General features: G+C 47.7%; 1 protein-coding gene across 4 annotated transcripts in view; it reads left to right on the top strand.

Moving 5' to 3' along the window:
• PRXL2C (peroxiredoxin like 2C) overlaps window positions 1-22,530 on the top strand; it is a 235,895-nt gene that overhangs the window by 154,082 nt on the left and 59,283 nt on the right. For 2 of the 4 annotated variants that reach the window (XM_069625676.1, XM_069625675.1), the window contains exon 5: window positions 13,716-13,847. The exons of 1 other annotated variant lie outside the window; for it this stretch is intronic. In XM_069625676.1, coding sequence (XP_069481777.1) covers window positions 13,716-13,847 — 132 coding nt within the window. The remainder of the gene's footprint in view (window positions 1-13,715; window positions 13,848-22,530) is intronic. One more of the 4 variants, XM_069625678.1, reaches the window with a different exon arrangement.

Below are 22,530 nucleotides of genomic sequence, written 5' to 3'. Positions count from 1 at the left end.
GCAGTATTCATGAACCAGTGCCGCCTCCATTTTCTTTGTAGACCCGGAGCCTTTCCTAACGATCAGTTGCGGGTTGCCTTCATTCTGTCATATCTGAGTGGCAGTGCCGCGGATTGGTCCATACCGTTAGTAAACCAGGATGAACCACTCCTGTGGGATTTCAGGGGGTTTCAGCAGGAGATGGAGAAGCTGCTCGCCCGACATACCCAGGGGCAAGCTCTGGATAACAAACTTCTGTCCCTCTGCCAAGGCAGCCAAGATTTGTTAACACACATCACCACTTTTAACAGACTTGTCGTTGAAACTGGGTGGCCTGTGGAGAAACGAACAACGTTATTCCATCGAGGATTACGGGGGGAATTGAAAGTGGTCCTAGCTCAGGTGGTAAACCCGGCAAATGACTGTGCAGAGTTCATCAACCTAGTGGTGCAGCTAGACCACAGGCTGCAAGATCGAAGGACAGATTGAGCCAGAACGGAGAATCAGATTGTGTATGTTCGCTCAAAGGAGAACAGTCCGCGTTCATCAAAAAACACTTCGGAACCCATGTAAATTGGGGGGGTATGGAGCCCATTAACCAAGGCCGAAAGAGACAAAAGGAGACCACAGCAATGATGCCTGTAATGCAGGAAATCAGGTCACTTCCTCAGAGAATGTCCCATAAAACCCCCTAGGAGAACAGTAGGAGCTACAGAGAAAGAAGGAGGAGAACAAGAGTAGGAAAACTTCCAGGCCTGGCAAGCATAGAGGTCCGTTTGTCCAAAGAAGGAAAAGAGTCACAGACCTCACACCTTGCCCTGCCTGTGATTTTGATCAGTCACCAACAACCATCTTGGATGCATGCTGTGGAGGCATACATAGACAGCGGAGCCGTTGGTAACTACATAGACCAAGGCCTGGCAACAGGGATGGGGCTTCCCCTCTGTCAGAAAACAACAACTGAGAAGGTCACCACTGTCAACGGCACAGAGATAGCTTCTGGTCCTGTAACTCAACACACAGCAGAATTGACCCTTCTGTGCCAAGACGGATATCGGGAAGCCATTGCCTTCGACCTTATCAAGGCCCCTCAGTTCCAGGTGATTCTAGGAATGCTGTGGTTGGTGGCTCACAATCCTAACATCGACTGGCGAGCCAAGAAATTAGCCTTCTCAAATGAGTGTGCTCATGCGTGCTACCAAGTGGAAATGCCATCGTCTGACCCAGACATACCTGTCCAAGATAAAGAGGCCGTGGTACTAGGTGTAACAAGTACACTACCAAGCGAATACCACGATTTCCAAGATGTTTTCCAAAAAGCACAGGCTAATACCTTACCCCCTCACAGGCCATATGACTGTCAGATCGACCTCGTACCTGGTGCACAAATCCCGTGTAGTCGACTTTATGCACTCACCGAACCTGAAAATCTATTTGTAATCATATCTGGACCAATACCTGGCAAACGGTTTTATCCGCCCGTCCAAATCCCCGGCAGCCTCGCCCCTATTCTTCGTACCCATGAAGGAGGGGGACTTGAGAACGTGCATCGACGACCTCACACTAAACCAGGTAACAGTTAAAAACCGTTATCCTCTACCCCTTATCCTAGAACTGCTGGACCAAGTCAAGGATGCCCAAATTTACACCAAATTGGACCTCTGGGGGGCATACCATCTTGTGCGTGTAAAGAAAGGAGACGAATGGAAGACCACCTATGGTACTAAGTATGGGCTGTACGAATATCAGGTGATGCCCTTTGGGCTTTGCAATGCTCCCACCTTATTCCAGTACTTCATGAACAATGTACTACGGGAATTGATTGACGTATGTGTCCTAGTTTACATCAATGACATCTTGGTGTACTCCTCTTCTAAACGAGACCATGTCGGGCACGTTTGCTCTGTCCTTGCAAAACTCCGACAGCACCAGCTATACGCCAAACTTGAAAAATGCTCCTTCAATGTCACCGAAGTCGAGTTCCTTGGTTTTGTCCTCACTCCCAGAGGCGTCCGGATGTATATGCACAAAGTAGACGCCATCTTTAGCTGGTCATCACCGTCTTCAGTCAAAGGTGTCCAAAGTATGCTCGACTTTGCAAACTTTTATCGCCGATTCATCCCGGGTTTTTCCCAGATTGTGCACCCGATCACTTCTTTATTACAAAAAAACAAGAAACTGTTCCAATGGACAGAAGAGGCGGAGAAGGCCTTCCAGGAACTCAAGAAAAGATTTACCTCAGCCCTGGTGTTACGACACCCACGCCCAGATCTCCCATATGTAGTGGAAACAGATGCCTCCAGCATGGCAGTGGGGGCTGTTCTTTCCCAAAGGGATCCCGAAACAGGCCAGTTACATCCCGTCGCCTTTTGGGCACGTAAATGTACTACACCTGAACTTAACTATGCAATAACAGACAAAGAACTGCTAGCGATCAAGGCAGCCTATAAGGCTTGGCGGCATTACCTCCGAGGCGCCAGACATACCAGCACAGTAATCACCAACCATTGCAACCTACAACTCCTCAAGAGGGCCAAGGCTCAATCATCTCGCCAACTCCGATGGGCTTTATTCTTCGCAGAATATGATTACATAATCACGTACTGACCTGGAGTCCAGAACGGAAAGCTGACGCCCTATCCCGCATGGGTATTGATGAGAACGCATATTCAACCCCAGACCCGATGGCCATTATTCCAGGTGACAAACTACTAGGACTTACAACATCGTTATCTCTGGATGAACTCCAAAAGGAAATTCGGCTCCTAATGAACACTGAAGCGCTACAAGACTGGACCACTCAAGGTGAACATTAAACAAGTAAGAACCAACACCCGTATTTCAGAGGGCGTTTATATCTACTGAATAAGGCACTACAAGAACAAGTCATTTCTGGTTATCACGACCCCCTGATGGAAGGACATCCAGGAATTGCCAAGACCCTAGCCAAGGTGAAAAGAAATTATTGGTGGCCGACCTGGCGAAAGGACATTACGCAGTTTATTCTGTCATGTGGCATTTGTGCACAGAAGAAGTCCCAGAAACAAAGACCTGCGGGCCTTCTTCAACCCCAGGAAATTCCACCTGCACCTTTGCACACACTCTCCTTCGATTTCATCACAGATCTGCCTCCCTGTCAAGGGTTCAACACTATCCTAGTGGTTGTTGACCTATTCTCTAAAATTGCCCATTTCATTCCGCTCAAGGGTCTACCAAACGCATCCAGTATGGCAAAGGTGTTTCTAGAGCAAATCGTACGATTATATGGTTTCCCCTCCGTCCTGATTTCTGCCCGAGGGATTCAGTTCATGTCTAACTTCTGGAGGAAGAGTTGTGCAATTGCCCAAATCGATATTCGTCTGTCCACTAGTCACCATCCCCAAACTGATGGCCAAACGGAGCGGACGAAACAGACACTAGAGCAATACCTACAGTGCATGTTACATGAAGTGGAAGAAAGCTAGAAGGATGTGCTGTGGATAGCCGAATATGCCTACAACAACTTGCTACACACCAGTACCGGACAGAGTACATTCTATACCGTATATGGAAGGCACCCACGTATTTCCGAATTCGATACCCCCATGGCCTTGGAAATGCCTGCGGTGAAGACTTTGCATACGACCATCACCCAAGCCTTCAAAAAAGGCAGCAGAACACTTGATCCAAGCCAAAGAAAGACAGAAAAGATTCTCTGATCAACACCGAAGAAAAGCCCCAGACTACTAAGTCGGAGATGAAGTCTGGTTGGCGTCCTGGCACGTGCCCATAAGAGGAACTCGAACATTTCGGCCCAGATATCTAGGGCCCTATACCATCAAGGCTATTATAAATCCCATGGCAGTAAAACTAGCTTTACCACCAAATATGCAGATCCATCCTGTATTCCATGTGTCCCTCTTAAAACCTGTTCAGCCTGGAACTCGGGTCAAAACAGCACCAAATCCAGTACTGGTTAATGGAGAACCCAAATTTGAAGTCCAGGACATCCTAGATTTTAAACTCACCAAGTCCAAGTTATATTACTTAGTGGACTGGAAAGGATACGGCCCTCAGGACTGTACATGGGAGCCTAGCGAGCACGTCCATGTGCCACACCTGGTAAGACAATTTCATCGGAACCATCCGACCAAACCAGGGCCAGATGGAGGAAATACCTTGAGAGGGGCCTTAGGGGGGAGTGCTGTCACGATCCATGCCCCTGACCCCCTCGGGTATATCAGCCCCCTGGCAGCAGTGGGGCTAAAGCCCTTCACACTGGCCCCAAAGGCCTTAACACTCCATCAGAAACATGCATGGAGTCATCATCAGGAATAAAGCAATACCGGTTTTGGACCTTAATCCAACATGGAGGCCTATTACACAGCTCAGTTCTTTAGAACCAAGCCATGCAGTCTAGTGTTTTGGGTGTGGCTGGCCCTGGAACTACTTGGCCTGGAACTACTTTACCTGGGCTATTTAAACCGCACCCAAACAGCAGAACATTCTGCACTACTGCAGCGTAACGCTCACCGTGTCCCGCTCCTGCTCATCTGCTTCTCTGGCTGCTCGATCCTGAAGCCCTAGATCCGGATTCCATTAATAACCTGGAAGAACAAGAACAGCATTAGCGAGCAAGAACACTTACCTGTGAAGTAACCGGTCTTGAATCCATCCTGCACTTCGCTTACCTCGGCCATCTCCGGGTTTCACTGCAACCTGCAAGGGAGAAGGAACAAGGTCAGCATTAACAAAGCACTTAACTGGGCAAGCAGCGCTTCGATCGTTCATCACTCCGGAACATCACCACAACCTGTACAAAGAGAAGAGAATACAGGTTAGCAATTAACACCAATAACCAGCGCAGCGCTCTGCACATCAATAACTCACTGTGGTCTTCACCATCGGCGCGGCAACTCTGAGATCGCAACCATCCCTGTGAAAACAAAAAGACATTGTTAGGGAAAAGCGTAGTGGAGCAAGACGTCAAAAAGACAGAGAAAATGGACGGAAGGAAAGAGACAGAATAAAGACGGAAAAGACATTATAACTTACCTGGAAGACAGCAAGCAGAGTCGGAGTCACTGCCGGTCTGGACCCGACATAAGGGCACACGGACCAGTGAAGCAACTGGGTTCAGGGAACGCTCGCACCAACCACGCGCCCCTGCACAGAGACGCAGGACGGAGAGTTCAATGCACAAAAACCTAAGGTGAACAATAACCCCAAGGGAGGGGATTTGGACCAGAGGGAGGTGGGAGTCCACCCATCACAGAACCAGTATTTTAACCCTCCATTCTCCTGTTATAGGCACTACCCAACGTCTGGCACATAACCAAGCAGAGAGGGGTCCAGGATAGCGCTTAGACCTCCATACAGTATCGTGTGGTGCCCCCGTGGATACCAGGTGAGCGTAACACTTATCATATTACAGCCAGCCATAATTCCATGAGACCAGACACCAACTTCGCTCTGCACTATCTTTAAACAAGTACATTTCAACTGTGCACCATTGCACCTCAGGTAGACGTGAATCAATATTCAAAACCAACTTTCCCTGAACCACTCGCATCCCCACCCCCCGAAATCCCCCGATCTCAACCACCCACCTTCCACCCACACTTCCCAACCCCAACTAGCAGTGAAACCTCCCCTTCCCAGTATCAGCCAACCAACAACACCCAACATGGATAGCCAGCCGGGGGCGCCCGGACAAAGCCACCAGATTGACACCTCAGCACTAACCGCCCTCCGTTCCCTGCTCATCAGGTGGAGGCCAAGGACAATACTCCTTACATAAACTAGCCTTTTGTACTGACACCTAGCACACCTGTACAAATGTAGAGACACCTATTAAAAGACCCACAGGCATCTCGCCCCCAACTCCAGGGGTGAGCATACATGGTCTGTGAAGTATCTACTACATCATTACAACATAAGCATAGCCTCTGTCTTTCGGCAAGGCTTCTGGGAGGTCGTGGACCGCTCCAGGATCAGTGCAAAAGTGGGCTTCCTCCCCATGTAGGACCTTTAGCCTGAATGGATACAGCATAGCATTCTGTAGGCTGTGGTCTCGAAGGGCACGCTTCGCTCCCTCATAATTGCAAATCTCCCAATTCACAGGCTTTTCTAAGGACCCTCTCCCGATCTCTGTAATTCAGCAGGCGAGCTATAAACGGACGGGGGCTTTGGCCCGGCTTAGGGACCACCTGCAATATCCTATGTGCCCGCTCAACCAGAAACTGCGTGGACAGTGGAGGGGATTGCAACACTTTCTGAATTCATTTCTCCATAAAGACCTCCATTTTGCGTTGTGGCACCGATTCCGGGATCCCTACCGCAAAAATGTTGTTCCTGCGGGACCTTGCTTCCAAGTCCTTGTTCTTTTCCTCAATCCCCTTAACCGCTTGCTGCAAAAATCGAATCACCTGCATCACCTCTGTATGTGTGTCTTCTAGCACTCCCACACTGTGCTGCGCTTCGGAGATCCGGCCGCTCTTCTTGCCTAGCCGTTTCTGCATACGGTCCACATTGTATGTCATTGCATCCAGCTTGGTATTAATGGAAGCCAACCCAGACCACGTTTCCAAGATCTGAGACTGGCGCGCCCCTGTCAAGCCTTGGCTCCCCACCCCCCTATGAGCCGGGCCAGGTTTATCCCGGGTTTCACGGGGAGACAGCATCTTCACCCCTATCGCCCAAGCTATCTTTGTGTGAAAAAAAGAAAACAGGACTGCCGTTTATTGCCCTTTGCCTTGTGAGGAATGCTCCGCAACTCAACAGGGCCGCACTCAGGGGGTGGGGGGGTTGGACGGGTTGAGGGGGGGCCCAGGGGCACTGCAACTACTTTTTTGCTACAGCCTCATGGGTAGCAGACAACGAGTCACTGCATCCACACAGGGTAGACAGTGGAGCAGGGAGAGGGGCGCGGACCCCCGCCCAGGCAGTGCTCACTGTTGAGGATCTCACCAAAATGCCTCCAACAACCACCAAATCCAAAAGGAAACAGCCCAGTGTCTCACGCTTGCATGAATTTGGAAGTTGGCATGCAGCCTGTACAACGGGTGAGCAGCAGTACTAGCGATCTTCAGATGTGCCGACAAAGACCTTGCAGGGAGTCTGCAGCAAGCATAGGTAGGTTGGGGGGCCTCTGGGCCAGTAATGAAATCTCCGTTCCCTGGTCATCCCACAGTCTGCCTCTGTTGTACGTCGCTAGTGGGGCCCTCCACTGCGGGGATTTCGCAAATGAGCCTCTGCAATCTGCAGCAGTCTTCAGTACCTCTGGGCAGCGGGAAAGCCCATTCACTGGAGCAGAGATCCTGGGGTGACGTTCTCCCCCACTCGAGCTCCGAGCACAGGGCTCAAAGGTAGTTGGACCCACAGAGCGCTCCGACAGGAGTCTTAACTACTTCAATGGCAAACGGCGGGAGTGCTGCTCATCCCCGCGCCCCGTCAAGTCCCTCAACAGCGGCTCCAGCCGTCCGGCTCCACCCTTCTCAAAACTCGCCGCCAGAGTACAGGCCCTCACTGCTTTCCCCCTTCAGGGTCGCTCACCACCAGCAGCGTCCTCACGATCTAGGTGGCAGGCACCCAGCCGGCACCCAGGGGTCTCACAGGGTCACGTCACAGCATTATGACAAGGGTGCGCTCAGCGCTAACTATATATGGCCTCCCCCTACTCCACCGCCTCTCGGAGCTCAGCAGTCAGCGGCCAACTTGGTCCAAGCTCGCGAGTGCGTCCAGATTCCTCCAACTTCTAAGTGTTATAATATAAAGTGGTGTTTTTACCCAAATCAGTGGTACCCAATTATTGACCTTGAAAATATGAATAGCCCTGTCTTTATTGAAACCTCTAACTGCAGGCTTCACACGCAGAGGCATTTAACAGAAAATGTTAATTGCGTGCAGGGGATCGCAAACATTAACACTTACGTGCTGTGGGCTCCCTGCATGCAATTGTATGCCTTTGCAATGCATGTGGAAGAAGGAAATGGTAAAAGCGAGGCAAAATCGCTTTCAATCTTTCATTTTCTTCTTCGTCTCTTGAAAAAGTAAACACGGCCTGCAAATATGCTTTGCAGCTACTGTTTACTAATGGAATCCGCCTGGTTTTGACAAGGTGCAAATCTGGGACTGATTCTAAAGAAATACATTGGGCCTCATTACAAGCTTGCCGGTCCGGAAAAATCGATGCTGGTACGGAAATACCGGCATCATTTACCGGACTGGATCATTACGACCCGTGAGGGCTGTGCCACCGGCAATAGCCCCTCCGTGAGCGGCATGCACATACCAGCATGAACATACCTGTAGAAATGTTAAGTATGATGCCATAAATACCGGCATTGCTGGACTGGCGTTAACAGGGATCAGGTGAGCACGAACCTGCCACACGTGTACAAAATCAGCACAGGTGGAGACTATTGAAACCCAGGCACAGCATAAAGGCAGCACATCAGCACACCACACCCCTCCCAAAGATAAAATGCTACCACTAGCACTAGCCCTCCTGGAGCAGGAGTACATGTAGGAACAGCTACTCTGGGGAGGCACTGAGCCATGCCATACAGCAAATGCGATGGAGGAGAAGGAGGGCGAGAAGGGGACAGCACATGCCCAATGTGCAGGCCATTGTGCCCCGCATGCTCTCAACAATCCCCTGTCAACTTGTCAACCCATTCACCCTAACCTCAGCACAAATCCACACCCTGTACTGGCAGGACACAGACACCATCACCGCACTAGTGGACCTCATATACGAGGACCTTGTGAGTGTCATCAACATACGTACATCCATCCCCCCTGCTGAAGGTAGTATGTGTGCTCCACTTTTTGGCAACAGAAACCTATCAGCACACAGTGGGGCAACTACACAAGATATCACAACCCTGTTTCTCCCGTGTGCTGATGCAGGTACTTGAGGCACTCCTCAAACATGTACGTGACCACATCAGCATGCCACGGACCGCAGCGGAGGTCAACGCGACCAAAGTCGCATTCCATGCGATAGTAGGCATGCCGAACGTCATTGGTGCGATAGACTGCACACATGTTGAGCTGGTAGTGCGGCATACCCTTGAGGTGGTATACCGCAACAGGAAGCAGTTCCATTCGCTAAACGGTCCAGATGGTGTGTGATGCCAGCCAAATAATAACACACTGCTGTGCCAGATACCCAGGCTCCACACACAATGCAATGGTCCTGCGTAACTCCACTCTGCCCTGCTACATGGATCAACATGCCAGACCTCATACATGGCTGTTGGGTGAGTCTTACCACAGGGGCACATGCATTGATGATGGGGGTGGGGGGTTGTTGCCAGCACTGGGAACCTGCCTGCTGGGTGGGCCATGTGGGGTAATGATTGGGGGGTTTGTGGCCAGCACTGAGAACCTGCCTGCTGAGTGGGCCATGTGGGGTAATGATGGGGGGGGTTGTTGCCAGTACTGGGAATCTGCCTGCTGGGTGGGCCATGTGGAGTAATGATGGGGGGGGGGTTGTGGCCAGCACTGGGAACCTGCCTGCTGGGTGGGCCATGTGGGGTAATGATGAGGGGGGGGGGTTGTTGCCAGCACTGGGAACCTGACTGCTGGGTGGGCCATTTTGAGTGTTTGTACATATCACTTCATTGCTCCATCCTGGAGTACAGGTGCACACCGCATGAATGGAATCCCTGTGAATCCTGGCAAAACCCAATTGGCACAACCATGTGGGTCAAATGATACAAATAATCACAGGTACCCTTTCTCTTGCCAACATGTAAGTTATGCTGTCTATCCACTGATGGGCTGGCTGCTGACCCCAATCAGGCGTCCACATAACCGACCTGAAGAGACATACAATCGCTCACATGCACAGACTCGTGTGACTATAGAACAGACATTTGAACTACTGAAGGATCGGTTTCGCTGCATGAGCAGGTCTGGGGGTGCCCTCATCTATGGTCCCGAGAGGGGTGGGGCATAGTGAGATGGTCTGTGCAATATTGCACAACATGTGCATCCGTCGTAATGTACCTCTGCCCCCGGACATGGACATGATGCTACAGGATGATGATGAGCATGCCGGGATCCCTCAGCATCACCATGGCCATGATGGGCAGGCCACACGACAAGCATTGGTTGCAAGTTATTTCTGGTGAACTTTTCACACATGGGAATGGGCGTGGGTCAGACTGGGTTATGTGCACTGTGTATCATGAAATACTTACACACTCCTGACACTGGCCAGACAAATGTTTTGTTGCAACACCAGTGTATTACTGTATAGTGAACTATGTACAACATGAAACGCATTGAAAATACACATCTGTCCAATCGTGATAGGTTGAACTACCAATACCCCAACAGACCCTCATACAATGCCCAACACACCCTTCCCCAGTAACACACATCGGAACCCACCTACCCCACGTACACCACCCCAAAGTGCAATTTTCATTCAACCATTGCACCAACATCCCTTCCCCAACAGATTTCCCCTACCATGCACTGTAGTCCCAGGCCTACTGGTGTCGCCTCTTTGGTGCAGGTGGTTGAGGCCCCTGCAGCTGTGTTATCCTCAGTGAGCGCTGCACCGGGCACCCATGTGTTGATGGGCTGGGTGTGGCGCTGGCAGAATCTTCTGGCGGCGTGATGATGTGCCGTTGTTCGGCGATGGCAGTTACCAGGAGATTGATTGATTCGGCCATGGAGGATATGACCTCATTACCTTCATGCACCCTTCTGGCTAGTTGATATACCGCCTCAGTTGCCCGGCTTGGCATCCGTGAGGTTTTCTGGGTGTTGTCCTGCATGGTCTGCCGCGTTACCTCTGCTTCGGTGATGTACCAGTTCACTAGGGCATGCATCGCCTCCTGCCGCTCCTCGGTCCGGCTGCGGCAGGCCTCGATGTCGTGGATGTGGCAGAGTCTGGCAGGGGTCATGGGTGGTGAGCTGCCGGGGCCTGATGGGCTGAAAACAGGGTCCTGTTCCTGTTGGACATTGGCATTGTCACCGGGACCAGTGGCCTTGGACTCCCCATGTCTGGTGTATGGGTAGGTGTAAAAGGATCCTCAATTTCTGGCATGCTTTGAATTGGGGATAGAGGATCGGCAGGCATGCTCAGGGATGCTGAATATGGCTGTTCCACAATGTCCATTTGCGGTGACACCGCTTCATGTTCTTGTGGAGCTTGTCTCATGCCTGGTATACTGGGGCGCCATGCCGGGTCTGCCACTGATGTGGGGCTGTGCTGCTGCTGCCTGCCTGCAGGTGTTTTTGCCTTCTTCTTAAGGCTGGCAGGTGTGCCGTGGTGGCTGTGGGGATGTGCAGTTGAGGCCGTGGACTCATGTCTGCTGCCGCTGGTTCCAGGATCCTGGCTGCTAGGGTGGGCATGGGTTTCTTACTGTGGCGATGCGCAGCAGTGGTTGTCGGTCTAGTAGCCTGCTCGCCCTCGCTGTCTGATGAGGTGCCTGTGGGAGACAGTGCAGCAGACCATTATTGTTGTGTCAAAATCAATGTGACAGGCATCACACTTTGTACAATTCACTGTCATGTGCATCTTTGTGTTCATGGTGTGGCCCCTATCATGCTGCACACATGAGTGGGGGTGGGTTGGGAGCAGTGCAGGGACGTCCTGATATGTGTGCACAGTTTGGACTGTGCATGTTGGATGGGTTACTGTTGGTTTCTGCAAAGGGTGTCGTGCACATGCAACCATGGATTGTGGACTTGTGTGGTCTGCCTGTGATGGGGAAGTGGTATGCTTGTGTAGGTAGGGGCATTGGTGTGTCGTCTGCGGGAAGGGTTAAGGGGGGATGTTTGTGACTGGTGGCAATGGTGCATGCATTTTGGACTGGGGTTGATTGGGCCATGTGTACACATTGCACAGGGGCCATGTTGTGCCCAGTGATGTGTGTCGGCGCATGCTGATGGTGGGCCTGTCTGCATTGCATGGGACATGTGGTGTGATTCTGTAGTGCTTGTTGACATTCTTCATGGTGGGATAATATTTCTGTTGAAGGGTCTGGTTGGTGTGTTGCAGGGCGGCAGGTATCTGGTGGCACTGACTTGTCATCCGCAAGGCACAATTGGCAATGAGGGTACATTTTTTGGCTATGGGATGTTAGTCATGGTCACTCACTGGCATCTCCAGGCGATGTTGCACCATGCTCGGCATCTCTGACACCCTCAATGCTGTCCATGTTCATGATGGAGGCACATCTTTCCTCTCATGGGTGGAGTTTCATGGGTGAATATCGGCTGCCTCCAGTGGCCTGCCCCTGGCTGCGCTCTGCTGCTAGTAGCTTGCGTACTCTGAGGCGCAGGTCATCCCACCTTTTCCTGCAGTCCCTTACAGTCATCAGTGTTGTGCCCACCGCTGACACTTTGCTAGCAACTTCTGTCCATATTTCCTTTTTGCGTAGCTGTGTGGCCTGCGCAGGTCACCTCCGAAGAATTTGTCTGCATTGTCCACAAGGGTGTCAGCCAGCATATTCAGTTCTGGCTCGCTGAACGTGGTTTGCGGCGTCGGACGGTCCCTTGTGTCCCAGACATGTTCCTTAATGCTCCTTGACACTCAGCTGTTGTGGCCAACTCCTGTGAGTGGAGGATTGAAATGGATTGTGTTTTTAAAGATGGCCGCCGGAGCATTTCCAGTTCCGGCGCGATGATGTTACTTCCGGTGCTGTTATTACTTGTACCAGTATTTACATATTCTTGATGCCGGAGTCGTTATCAACAGCATTGTTTGGTACGGCAATGCATGCTCGGAATCAGCCATTGTGCAATGAGGTGCACTGATGAGACGGAAGAGGACTGTAAGGTGTAGTCTTTTATTGGTTCCATCGCTCTGCTCTGCCTCATCACTGCTTCAAAATCGAGGGGGTGAGGAGGGGCATTAAATATAGGCCGAAAAGCATTAGGCCTTGCTTTTCCACCTTAATTTCCGGTACCTCATTTAAAATGAGGTTGATAGCTGTTTGAGGCGAGTGCTAATTCGTTGATGGACCGTACTGGCTCCAAGGTAGGGCCTGTCGCTCACAGGCCACAATATTTCATTACATTCCTTATCCTTAAACAGTAACACAAAGGATTGTTGTTGTACGATGCAGTGCCAGAATCAGACCACAGCACAGAACATTCTCAGACAAAGTGATTTCCTGGGGCTAGGTTTTATGAAAGGAGGGTCTGCAGAATGCAGTGCAGTAGGATCGCTTATAGTTAGTGCTGGAGGTTGTAATGTGTCACCAAAGGAAATGTGCAATTTAACCAGTTATTCTGAGGTGCACCTGAATATAATGCCCACATATGTTTTCTTTATTAAACAAATGAACCATTGTTTCTTTATTTTTGCTTGTTTTTTCTCTTGCAATTTGACCACCGCACATGTGACGGTATCATTTGAAGTTCATTATGAAAACAACTACGGCCTTGACCTGCTGTATGTTTAATCCGACTAATACTTGGTGCATAAGCAGTCCTGCTTTGTCAATGTGTGCATAACTGCAGGGCAACTCCAGAATATTTGTCAAACTCTATAATATGCAAAGCCTGGAATTGGGTGTTGATGCTGTAACTGACCGAGTGGTTATTTCATATTCCCACAAATTCAGTAATATTGGAATCGCAAGTACACCCATGTCTCATGCAAGCCAACCTTTGGCCCTTGTACCAGACTTTGATGAAGGCATTTGTATCTGGTGTCTTGAATTTGCATTTTGGAGATTTCTGATAATACTTCACTGCCTAGTAACTGATCAATATGTCAATTTCAGCGCAGAGCCCACATGTGAAGTCCAATGTCCTCTCAGGAGGTTTTAAGAGTTTTTGGAGAGCAATGACTGGTCCTGTGTTTGACTTTCAGGGAGACCCAGCTCAGCAAGGAGGGTCCCTCATTTTGGGTCCTGGTAAGTGTTCGCAGTCCACATTAAGATTTTAAAATTGCATTTGCGACCAGACAGTAGTTTTTATTTCCAATAGTTTATATAAGAAGCATAGTCTTTTTGCATGTTTTACACCCTACGTGTGTGATATGTTAGGCACTGTACATTTATTTGGATATATCCTTGAAAAGTAGGTCTACATTAACACCACGTACACTTCTTTACAAATATTTTTTTAAAAAAAATGTTTATTTAGCTTGTTTATAATCTAAAAGAGAAAAAGATTTTTACAAGATTTTCGTTTGAAGAGATGAGAAGTCAATTTTTTCATTTAATTTGTAAAGACTCCAAATAAATTCCAAATAGATTTGACCTTAAATGTTTGTTTGTTTGTTTACGAGTTTGTGGCTATTCAGGAGTATGTGTATTGGGGACGCTAATTCTAGAAAGAGGCGTCGGATCTCGATTCTTGGGTCAAATCTTTTGGATCTCTGGAGCCATTTTCATAGCAGCTTCCAGCATCTTTACTGTTGCTATAGCCCATCTGGGATTTTCACCTGCAATTAGGCGACGCCACCATACATCTTCGTCTCTGAGCGTGGTATCCCCAAAGAGCGGTCTGAGAAAGGCTTCGCGGAGATAGAGTTTTTTGACAGTCCATCAGCAAGTGTATTAATGATTCCTCCATAGATTCTTCAGTGCATAATCTGCAGATATTGGAGGTTGCTAAAGATCGAATGCCCAAGATTTCTTGAGTTGGTAACAAATTTAACCTGATTCTCATGAAGGATTTTTGGTAGTGTTTGTTAGGAAATTTTAGGCAATAAGCCAGCGGTAATTTCAGTTTGTTTGTCGTCGGCGGCAGATGTATCAATAATTTGTTTGCTGTTGTATTTTCACATGTTTTGATCCAATCTTGGAGTCCAATTTTTGTTTTTACTCTTTCAGGATTATGGACCAGGTCCTCTTGGGTACAAGCTTATTCCATCAGCTTGTTCTTCAGATTTTGTTCCCAGGTTTTCAGTGCTTTGCAGCGGCCTTGCTGGAGTTCCAAGTGAATCATCTTGTAAATGGGGAGACTCTCTGGCATTATGATTTTTCTCAGCATGTTCATTTGACTTTGCTTGACTGAAGCAGCTAACGATAGAAGGCCCAAATCACGTCTGATTGCTGATATAGAAGTTGATTTTGGAAGCCCCAGAACGGATTTCCAGAGGTAACCCTCAAGTTTCGGCCATATGGTTGCTTGGATGTTTTAGTGCTGCGTCCATTCCATAAATGAAAGAGGGCACCACTTTCCATTTGTAGAATTGGATTGCCGGTACAAAAGAAAATTTCCCATATTTCTTGTCGACCAATTTCGTTTGAGAGGTCAAGGTCTTTGTTTTGTTCCATAGTGCCAATTGCATCGACTTTTCGGATTTCGTAGAATCCACCATTATTCCTAGGTACTTGACGGAAGATACTACCTCAATCTTTATGTTGTTGAGTGACCAATGACATTTCTGCATGATTTTGGAGCTGTTTTTTTCAATGAGCAGAAAGCAGAATTTTTGTTTTTGTTACATTGATCTCCATATCATTGTCTCTTGTGTAGTTCGCCAGATTGGTTAATTGACGCTGGAGGCCAATTAGCGTTTGATCCATAAGGATCAGGTCATCAGCATAAAGAATTATAGGAATTGGTTTATTTCTGATTTTTGGTGGAAATGATCGGACTGATGATTCAGTATGTTGATAGTCACCCAAAAAGGCAATGAAGAGCGCCGGAGCGAGTGGGCAGCCTTGTTTCACTCCACGTTCAGATTTAATCTGTTCTGACAAAATGCCCTGCTGGCTAAGTCGGACCCTGATATTAGTGTCCGTATGGAGTGCGTTCAGCGGTTTCAAGATTTCCATTGGGCACTTCCAGTTGTTTAACTTGTTCTATAGTTTAGGTCGACTGATTTTGTCGAATGCTTGCGCAAGAAAAACCCTCTGTGCGCCCCTCTTGATGTTGTCCTTTATAATGTTCAGAATCAAGATGTTTACGCTAGTGCTAGCATTCTTCAAAAGCCTGTTTGTAGGGGATCTGAACGGGGGTTGTTCTTGTCCATTTTTGAAATTTCGCTAGGAGGAGGATTGCGAAGATTTTGCTCTGGATGATTTAAGCTTGGAAATTGTTCTTTGGATGTCTTCACGATCAGTTAGGTCCACCAAAGTTGAATCTTTGAGCAAAGCACACTTATTTGGAGAAAGTGGCAGTGGGGCAAATTGTTTAGAAAAGAAACTTGTCCATTCAGCTTCAGATACAGAGTTTATCAACTGGTTATCCGTACGCAGTTCTTTTTTCTTTATTAATGCCCAAAAGTCTCTCGAGCTTTTTGAGGATAGGACTTTTAGCATTTGTTCTGCGTCATTTTGATACATTGTTGCTTTGTGCTGTTTTAGCCAAGATTTATCTCTCCTTGTAGCTTCTTTCAAGATGTATTTATGGTTATCCGAGTCAGAGAGTCTATAGGTTCGCCTAAGTTTTCTTAGCTCTCCTCTCTTTTGTACTAAGGTTTTGTCATACTCGTGGGTTCCATTTTTCTTTGTAGTGTTTACTTTCTTGGACTTTATTCTGCAGCTTAAAAGGAGCGGCAAGTAGTTTGGTCTGGTTGAGTTTTCGATGTTATTCCGTGCATCTAAAGTGTATTTATTTGTTATATCTCTTATGTTGGCCACCGTTAATCTAAGTCGAGACTGGTTAGTAGTAGGTTCTATGCTTGATTTGTAGAATTCATTTTGGGGAGTTAAGGTTTTCCACGACATAGCTAGCAAGTTATGATCGCTTTCCTATGTCCTGTGTACTTCAAAAGAGTCGATGTAAGGTAGTAGGGCGTGACCTCTCGTATTCCATGAGCACATTGTTAATATTTTTTATATATCTTGCTCAGCATATTGGTTTAATTGCCCAATTTTCTGAGACTCTGATGTATTTCGTTGCTAGTTTGATTGATTTGGTTGCAGAACTTTTTTTTAGCCATTTCCAAGTTGCTGGTGTTGTATGTTCTTTATTTTGATTCAGCTCAGATCTGTTCTTTGGGAATTTGTCAGGTGCATCATTTCTATCTGATCTCAGTCTTCTTCTTGTGGTGTTTTCCCCTTTTTAATTTCTTAGATAATTTGGTTTGTCAAATCGTAATCTGTCTGCTCCATGAGGTCTCGGTCGCCGCTGTTCGTCCTCTTCCCAATGGCTGTCCCATCTTTTATTTTTATAAAGATCTCCTGTTCTCGATCTAAAATGGTAGCGTGGGCCTTCCGTATGTTTTGAGACCCCAGTTTTGTTAGGCAGAGTTGGGGAGGTGACTATTTCAGATAGACCGAAACCCAGTTGTTCAAGATCGGTGAAGACTTCTTCTTTGATTTCCTGTAGTGCTGTTGTTTTTATATGGAGATATGCTTTAGCTTTTTTTTCCCTATGGTACGGCTCAATCAGGATGAAATCTGCCGTCTTCAGTATTTGTAACTTAGATACTTTTGTTAGTATTTTTAGCACTGATTTTCTGTTTAAAACCAGGTACTTTTTGTCTGGTACCAGTTGCTCCATCTTGAAAATGCGGACTTGCTTAGTCTGAGATTGCTGTGACGAAGTGGGGAGGGGTGGCTTTTGTTTATATAGTTGGCTAGTCGTCCGTTTCACCGCAATTTCGTGTACAGAGTCAGAAGGTTTATGCAGCTCTGGGTTTTTGGTCTTCTTAATTGATGAAGTCGGATTTAGTTCCCCTCTATTTGACGGCTGATTTCAGTCCCTTGATGTTTGATTCTAATGAGGTTTTGTAGGTAGGGTGGATTGTTTTTTTCTTTGGGAACGCTAGATGGTAGTTTTACGTTTAGTACTGGCTCCAAAGTCTTAGGTGGATTTTGAGATGCATCGATATCTTAAATTTGGTCGCTGTGAATGGTTAAGTTCATTAATGAAGATTTGGCCATGAAGTCTTGAGGCGTTGTCAGTGATTTATCCAACTCAATTATCTCTAACTCCATCTGTTGAGTTTCTGTGAGGGTGGGTTTCCGCATCTCTGGTTTCGTGATTTCCGCTATTGTTTGCATTTTCATCGATGATTTTAAAGGTTTGAATATTGCCGGAATCTTTGAGGAGTGGGTTTTTTGTGCTGCTTGTGTGGGGGTTTCATGCTCGCCCCGTGGTGGTGTTTCTGGCACTATTTTCTTTAATGTTTGGCTCATCTCAACTTGTCTTTGAGAGGGGTGGGCAATGTTTTCCACTTCGTTAGTATGTTCAGCGACAGTTTCCTCAGATAGTGCTTGTGTTTCTTTTGATGTCTTTGTCTGGTTCGATGGGGAAGCGTTTGGTAAGTTTCTTGATTTAATTTGATCTTCCAGTAATGCAAATTTAGCACCCCAATATTGGTCCCGGTCAGCATTTTTTTATTCCAAAGCAATTATATACCCCTCTATAAAGATTACTTTTGAGTTCGTCATGGCCGCTACTGTAAATGAGTCTTTCATTGTGTCGTTAATTGATTTGTACAGCTTGACAAAAGGCCAGTCCAATAGTTATAGCTGACATAACTGTTAATAGGTCTGCTTTCTTGGTTGGGGAATCTTTGTGGGTGGTTGCAAAGATTTCACTCGACCGAAACTGTGGATTTAATTTTTTCCAAGTCTGGTTCAATTCTTACATCCTCCTTTGCCCCATTTGGGCTTACTTCCACTTGTGTTGGACCTTCTACGTGTGGAATTAGAAAAATGTTGTCAGCCGTTTTCCTTTGTTTAGGTGCTGATGGTATTTCCAATACTGCATCTAGGATTTCGACGTCTGAGAGTTCGGAATCAATTTCTAATTTTCTTTTCATTTGTTTCGTGAAGAAATCCTTTAATGCATGCAACATTAAAGGATTCGGAAAAGTCGTTTTTCTTGAGTCTGCCTTTTTGATTATGACACGTTGCTTTCTATGTTGGGTTCCGTTTTTTGCTATTTCCAATGTCGCTCTTCCTTTTCTTTTGCAGAGAGATTTCTTTTTGAGAATTTCAATTGCCTTTTCTCTTTTTTTGTGCGTATGGCTCGTTGTTTGGAAGTTTTGTCAATTGCGGTGGTGTTACAGACTCTGAAGGTTCTGCCTGCCCCGCTTCCCTCATTTTCAGCTATAGAGAGGTCAGGTAAAAGTTTGATTGTTTTGTTTGCCGGTGGAAGCTGTACGTGGTGACCAACTTCCACCTCTGTTTGCATTTCTGTCAACTCCAAGTCAGGAGCCCTCAAGTTTGTCCTTTTATGTACTTCTGCATTGACTGTTGTTGTTGGTTTGACCTGATTTTGACCTTTGTTTGAAAAAGGAGTCGAAGTCATTTGTGCAGAATCTTTGTCCATTCTTATTTCATCTGCATGATCTTCTATTGGAGTTTGTGGCTCATGGCTACCAAACTCGCCGGGGTTTGTGAGCGTGGTTTCCAACCTGGCCGGAAAGCTTGGGACAGAGCAGGGGCGTCCTTCGACACCACCGATCATATCCCCACTCGCCACGGCAGAGGCTTCCTGGGCGGTTGAAATTGACTCCGCTCGGTCTAATGCCACCTCCAACGTTCCAGTTTTCGGCGCTTGCCGTGCCGCGTAAGTTGTTTCAGGAATTGTTTCCTCTGTTCGCCCTGAAGATAAGGTGCGTATAGCTGGGAGGTGCTGACGCGGCCGGAGTGCTATAGGAGAACACCTTGTTCCTCTCCACCGTACCTCTGAAACTTGAATGCGGGTCCGAATCCACCTTGGTTCTACATCTATGGCCCCTGGTGGGGGTGAGCACTTTGCAAACTGGTGGGCGCCGGGGCCGGAAAAGGATCAGTCACTTCCTCCCTTCTAGACGCTGAAAATCCGCTGGCTTTGCTCAGCCCATTTTGATGGTCTGGTTGCGTGTACTGACTTCTCAGCACTCAGTCCGATGGACTCTTAGGCTGGTCAGACTTGTCAACGTGTCTGTCTTTTTTTTTGTTGGGGAAGAACACGTCCAGGTCTTCCGACGGGTCCATGTCCTCCATAGCTTCTCGCGGACTGCTGCAGACTGCTTCACCTCTGCGGACCAACTCTGCGTACCGCTTGGCACGGTGATGTGGGTTTTAAGCTGCTCCGCCTCTTGGCAACAGGCACTGTAGAGAGACTTGGCTGTTGGCAACTTTTGTCCTGCGGACCGTGCGGGGGTCACAGGTGGTCTCTGTTAGGGGGTCACCACTAACTAACCAGGGCTGCACACGCACTGCATTCGGAGCCCGTGCTCAGCCGTCATGGGTCCCGCGAGCCGAGGCTCCACTGGCTGCAATATGGGACGAAGGTTGCAGCCCAAGTCGGTAACCATGGTGTGGCGATGGAGCTAGGAGAGATTATATGTATTCCGTGTAACGTCTGGGTCGTTAATTTCTGCCCTTTGTGTTTCGCTTGAGGTACGGGTACAGCTTTTTCTTCTGCAACTCTGCGAAAACAACCACAAAATGGCGGCCCGGAAAACAGCTGTGCGTGTGCAAATGTTTCTTTGATCTTTTTATCCTGTATTTGGTTAACATTTTCTGGGGGGTATCCCAAAAAGATAGGTTTCTCTTAAGGCAAAAAACCCAACAGCCTCACTGGATTCAAAATCATCAATTCTTTTTTTATTTTTATGGATTTGTGTTTCTGCTGTAGCATGGCTGGTAAAATTATGAAACGAAGCACACGCGGTCACTTGGACGCCAAGAAAATGTCCCCCCACTCAGCTCAGCCATAGGTTTCTCTTCTGGAGGCCAGTGGCCTGTTCCAAGCAAGTAAGTCTGCCCCTCCAGTATACGTATTTCATGTTAGAAACAGGTTTCTCAGTTAGAAAGGATTCTCTGTCAGAGCTGAGTGCAGCCGGGTGCCATATTTCCTCATGAAACTGGAGGAAATATGCCACCTGGCAGCACTCATTTCTGCAGATGTTTCCTCTAACTGGCAAGAGGAGATACATTGTGAGGATCTCTGTCATGTGGTGGCAGGCAGGAACACCTGCAGCGGGGACTGCCGCCCCTTGCTGGAGCTGGATGCTAGTGCTTGGTATTCTAGATGGGCTGTGGTGAGAAAGAACGGAGACGGGCCGTGGCAAGATGGCAGCACCTTTGGACCTTCCCCTGAGATGCACTGAAGCTCCAGTGCCCCCAAGTGAGGAGTCCTCAGACACAACAGCGTTGCTGAAGACACTTGACTGCTGCTGGTGCCTTTTTCCTGAAATTAATTTGATTATACTGGCATAGTGCAATAATGGCAGCCAGATAAGTGGTTTGTATTGCTTATCACTAGGAAAGGTACGCTAGGAAAAAGATCTTAGCAGGGTGAGACCTCTCCCTCAAAGGCTCCGAAGCGATAAGCGAGAGATCCTCTTAACAGTGGATTGTGGTCGTAACAACGGAGCAATACGCTATTCTGGATGCCATATTAGAGGGTTGGCAGCGCCCAGAAAGATGGGTGGCTCACCCTGCAGGGGCGATGTGTTGTGCTGGTTCATTCTCATCCAATTAATACTATTATAGAGGCAAACTGGCAGTATGGAAAGCCTAGATGTGACAAGTGCTCATCGACAATATATGGTGGATTGACGCATGTGGAGATATTAGAAAATGACAGAGTTTATAAAATATTACCTTGTCTCTATAAGGGAGAGCCTCTGGCAGATACAGTTTGAGAAAGGGTCCCATGGTGCGTGGCATCAGGCAGAGTAGTAATACAGTGAGAGACAGACGCAGAGGTACAGTCAAACCAAGCCAAAGCAGTGTGGCTTCTCCCAAAGTTAATTGCCTGACTCTGTTACAAACCGTCCTCTTTCCAGGGCCCTCATGTATATAGTTTTCATAAACAGTCCCAACCATAGATGCGGGGTGTTAAGTTTCCCTGCACTTCTTTTTTGGCTTGGCTTCATGAATGGTGTATTTACTCTTTTCTCAGCTTTTGTGTCCGTAAGTCGCAGTGAGGCCCCTCCTCCAAGTCTTTCAGGTCACATAGAAATGCTGGGTTAATGCATAGAGCCAGGAGGGTTTAATTTGTTATTTGCTGGGTTAATGCACAGAGTCAGGAGGGTTTAATGTGTTAGGTTACACGCACCTTTTGGGATTTAGGGAGAATGAAAGCTCTATTACCTGGAATTTTCCTTAACTATTCCCCTTCAGGAATTAGAATCATTCCCAAGCCATCATGGTGGAAACCCCTTTGAACGATGATTGGTTGGAACTTTAGTCTGGAATATTCTTAACTGCCTTTCACAGAAGATTTCATGTAGGAAGGTCCGTTTCCAGGTCTAGCCTGAGTATTTTGTGAAGAAAGGTGACAAGAAACATTAAGGACAGGTTGCAGGAGCTTCGAGGGTCAGTGGTGTTGACAAGGTGGGGCGCAGCGTTCTGTACGAACTGAGTTGAAGTCAATTGTTTGTGCCAAATAATTAAAGGCGAGAAGCAGCGCCGTTAATTGTGCTAGAGGTTTAATCATTTTAAGACTGTGGATCTATGCAAGCGTAATGCATCACTTTGAACAGGCGAACTCTGAAACTAAGAAAGAGAGTCGTGTTTTTGTGCTACGTACTGGAAGATTTCCTTCAGAGGCAGGCAGGCATCCTGGAGCAGGACGATTTGGTTCGGCCATATCGGCGCGGCCGATTGGCCACAGAGCCCGTTTTGGTGCGCCCATTTCGGCGCGACCAGTTCACCGCTGGGATGTTCTGGCGCCAGGATGTTTTGGCAC

The sequence above is a fragment of the Ambystoma mexicanum genome, chromosome 6p (assembly GCF_040938575.1).
Source record: "Ambystoma mexicanum isolate Mex_15411 chromosome 6p, UKY_AmexF1_1, whole genome shotgun sequence".
NCBI classification, from domain to species: Eukaryota; Metazoa; Chordata; class Amphibia; order Caudata; family Ambystomatidae; genus Ambystoma; species Ambystoma mexicanum.
Note: the sequence above shows the minus strand (reverse complement) of the source record. Positions and strands in the feature narration are given on the sequence as shown.